This window comes from Alexandromys fortis, unplaced genomic scaffold (genome assembly GCF_014885135.2).
Source record: "Alexandromys fortis isolate MF-2015 unplaced genomic scaffold, M_Fortis_MF-2015_v1.1 scaffold_905, whole genome shotgun sequence".
NCBI classification, from domain to species: Eukaryota; Metazoa; Chordata; class Mammalia; order Rodentia; family Cricetidae; genus Alexandromys; species Alexandromys fortis.
Genome location: NW_026068812.1, coordinates 5,809 through 9,010, shown reverse-complemented (window position 1 = coordinate 9,010; position 3,202 = coordinate 5,809). Strand labels below are relative to the sequence as shown.

Genomic DNA, 3,202 nt, shown 5'->3' with positions numbered 1-3,202 from the left:
ATCACTTCTAGAGGAGAAGCCTGGTCAGCCTGGGGTGGGCTCATCGCTTCTAGAGGAGAAGTGTGGTCAGCCTGGGGTGGGCTCATCACTTCTAGAGGAGAAGCCTGGTCAGCCTGGGGTGGGCTCGTCGCTTCTAGAGGAGAAGTGTGGTCAGCCTGGGGTGGGCTCATCACTTCTAGAGGAGAAGCCTGGTCAGCCTGGGGTGGGCTCATCACTTCTAGAGGAGGGACAAGGTCAGCCTGGGGTGGGCTCATCGCTTCTAGAGGAGGGACAAGGTCAGCCTGGAGTGGGTTTATCGCTTCTAGAGGAGGGGCTGGGACTTTACAGGGCACCAATGCAGATTCCACAGCTGAGTCTCCACTACCCATAGTAGAGTTCCCTAACTTGTAAAAGCGCAGAAAGGTCTCCGAGGGGGTGGCCCCTGTATGAGGGGCGAACCCAGCTGCCCGCGCTATCTCCTCAACACGGTCAGAAAACGCCTTCAACTCCTTGGGCCGCAGGTCCACCAAGTACCTGGTTCAGGAAACCGCATGTGAGAAAACTGGGTTTGGGGCCCGGCTGGGACCTTCCCACCCTGCTCCTCTCTGGCTCACCGAGCTAATTCCACAACCAGGTTTCCTCCAGGGGCCACGCAAGCCCCAAGCTCAGGGCTGAGAAGATGGACCATCCTGCGAAGAGAAAAGGCCCCAAGCTTAGGGCTTGAGAAGATGGGCCAGCCTGCGGATTCTAGGAGCTGTGACACACGGGTAAGGACGAAGGCCCTGAGCACGTGGAGACTGTAAAACTGATCCCTGGATCCCGAGAAAGAAGAAACCGGGCCTGATGCTAGGTCTCTATGGGCACACCTGTGTCCTGCTTACCCACAGGACACATAGAGCAGTTGGAACCGGCCCTTGTAGCAGGTCTTATGGTGGAGAGTCTGCGAAGATTCGAGGGACAGAAAGTGCATAGTAAAGGGTTCTCGAGTAGGCGCTGCAAGAAAAGGGAAGAAAAACATCAGTTCTGGGGCTGGAGAGAAGACTTACCCTGCTAAGAGAGTGTGCTACTCTTTGTACCTAGCACCAAAACTCATGTTGGACTGTTTATAACCACCTCTAACTCCTTTCTAGGGATATGCGCCCTCTTGTGGTCTCTGACAGCACCTACACGTGTATGTGCATATACACACAAAATCTAAATCTTAACGGAGGTAGTCAAAAAGACACACGAGTGGGCAGACAAACAAATAATGGAGTTCCTTGTTCTCTACTTTTGTTTTTGTTTTGTGACAGGTTCTCATCTTGTTGCTGATGATGTCTGGATTTGTTACCAAGAGCAGGCATTTCTTCCTGTCTCAGTCTCCTGAATGCTGGGATGACATGCATGACCACGCCTCGCTTTCTTGGCTTTTTCTTTAGAGTTATTTTTTGGTGATGGTGTGTTCCTCAGTGTGCGTGTGAAAGGTCAGGTGACAACATTTTGGAGTCTGCTCTCTCCTTCCACTTTTACTTGCATCCCAGGGATCGAACTTGGGTTGCAATACCCTGATGGCAAGCACTGCTCCCTGCTGAGCTATCTTGTTCACTTTCCTTGTCCTTCTAGAAGCCCCCCCCCCTTTTCATCCTTTCTCTGAGCTGGATTCCCACAAATCTGGGGAGGTGGGCCCATGAGGCAGAGACCCATTTTGAATAGAGGAACAGGCTCTTAGGAAGGGATGAGCTAAGGGATGGAATAGTTAAGAGCGAAAGGCAGGATTCATGTGGCGAGCATGTCTGGGGGAATCTAGACAGTTTCCAGTTAGACCTCTACAGAGGACTGAGAATTCTCCTAGTGGTGGTGTCAGGATTTAGGAAAGGGGGGAAAAGAGAGAAAAAGAGAACAGACATCAAAGAGAGGCCAACTGCCCAGATATTCCAAATTAGCTCCATCTAAAATTGGGGAAAAAACAGCCCATCTGAAGTTTGCAGCTGCTGGCTTCCTACCATCCGGCTCGGGCGACTCCAGGTACTCCTGGATGGCTCTCGGGCCCCTCCAGGCGGCCACTTCTCTGAACAGCTCTGTAACATTGTGCTGCGTGATCTCGCTTGCAGTCTGCCCAGGAGAAAAGGTGAGGGGCCCCTATGTTAGCCTAGGAACCTTACGGGGGTGGCCTAGATTGGCTGGGGCCGGGCTTACTGTGCACAGGTGACAGCTAGAATTTCTTGTCGCTTTCCCAGGGCTGGGTTTAGGACATAGTAAGAGAACTGGATCGTAGCGCTCCCAAGTGGGGTCCAAGAGGTTGGGGACAGAACCTGTTACTTGGAGACACCGGACCGAAATGAGGGATGGAGCTCAAACAGGCATTTGGCGGAAGGGGCAGGACTTGGAAGACAGAAGGCAGGAACCTGCCTACTGGGCTGAACCCCAGCCCCGTCGGCCACACACCTTGACCGGTTGTCCGTTACTCGTCCGTAAGAGGCTCTGGTCGTCTGCCTCGATGCCAAAAGCTACAAAGGGGCCTGTGGCGATATCCCCCCAGTACCCGCGCGCTGCCACGCGTTCCCCACGCTGGAAAAAAAACGGGAAAATGAGATCGCGAGTGAGGTCCAAACAGGGGACCTTGACTCATAGGTTGAACTAAAAGACTCAGAGCAAGCCTGGGGGTAGACACGCACGTGGCTCAGGAGGCGACCCGACGCCAGGGTCCTGTTGGGCACTTGGTAGGCACTTGAGTCTCTAAGTTCAAACGCAACACCTGTGTCCCTCCAGCGTCGGAATTCCTGGATGTGGATGACTTGGGCCTTGATGATGGAAAAGGACTTGATGGTCAATCTGGTATAGGAACCCCAACTCTATTCCTATAGGAATCACTCTCCCTCAGACCCCAGTCCTCCTTCCTCAGACCTGGGGTCAAAGTCCCAGCCCTCTTGCTTCACTCAGGACTCAGATGCCGGCCACCTGCTCCCAGGCTCCCTTACCCCTCGATCATGCAGCTTCATGCGCAGGTCCCAGTCTGCAACACCACGCCGGGCATCGTAGCGGGAACCCAGGTAGTGGCGCAGCCTCGAGTCCCAAAGGCGACTCATGGGAAACACCTCGGGTCCCTTCTCCCCTCCTGACCAGAAGCGGAACACGGCCTCCAGGGCATCCCGCTCGCGGAACTGCACAGCCACGGACACATGGAGATAGCCAGAGATACAGGGAAGGTTTCTCTTCAGTCCATTATAAGTGGGAATGAGGAGGG

At 54.1% G+C, this 3,202-nt stretch overlaps 1 protein-coding gene across 1 annotated transcript in view; it reads right to left on the bottom strand.

Moving 5' to 3' along the window:
• The window catches only part of LOC126496054 (dynein axonemal assembly factor 3-like), a gene marked incomplete at its 5' end in the record, with an annotated part of 7,188 nt that extends 4,069 nt beyond the window's left edge, over positions 1–3,119 (bottom strand). Inside the window, 7 exons of the mRNA XM_050133630.1 lie at positions 6–513; positions 594–668; positions 861–972; positions 1,962–2,070; positions 2,404–2,526; positions 2,634–2,759; positions 2,937–3,119. Of these exons, the coding sequence (XP_049989587.1) occupies positions 6–513; positions 594–668; positions 861–972; positions 1,962–2,070; positions 2,404–2,526; positions 2,634–2,759; positions 2,937–3,119 (1,236 nt within the window). The remainder of the gene's footprint in view (positions 1–5; positions 514–593; positions 669–860; positions 973–1,961; positions 2,071–2,403; positions 2,527–2,633; positions 2,760–2,936) is intronic.
• Positions 3,120–3,202: the final 83 nt, after the last annotated feature.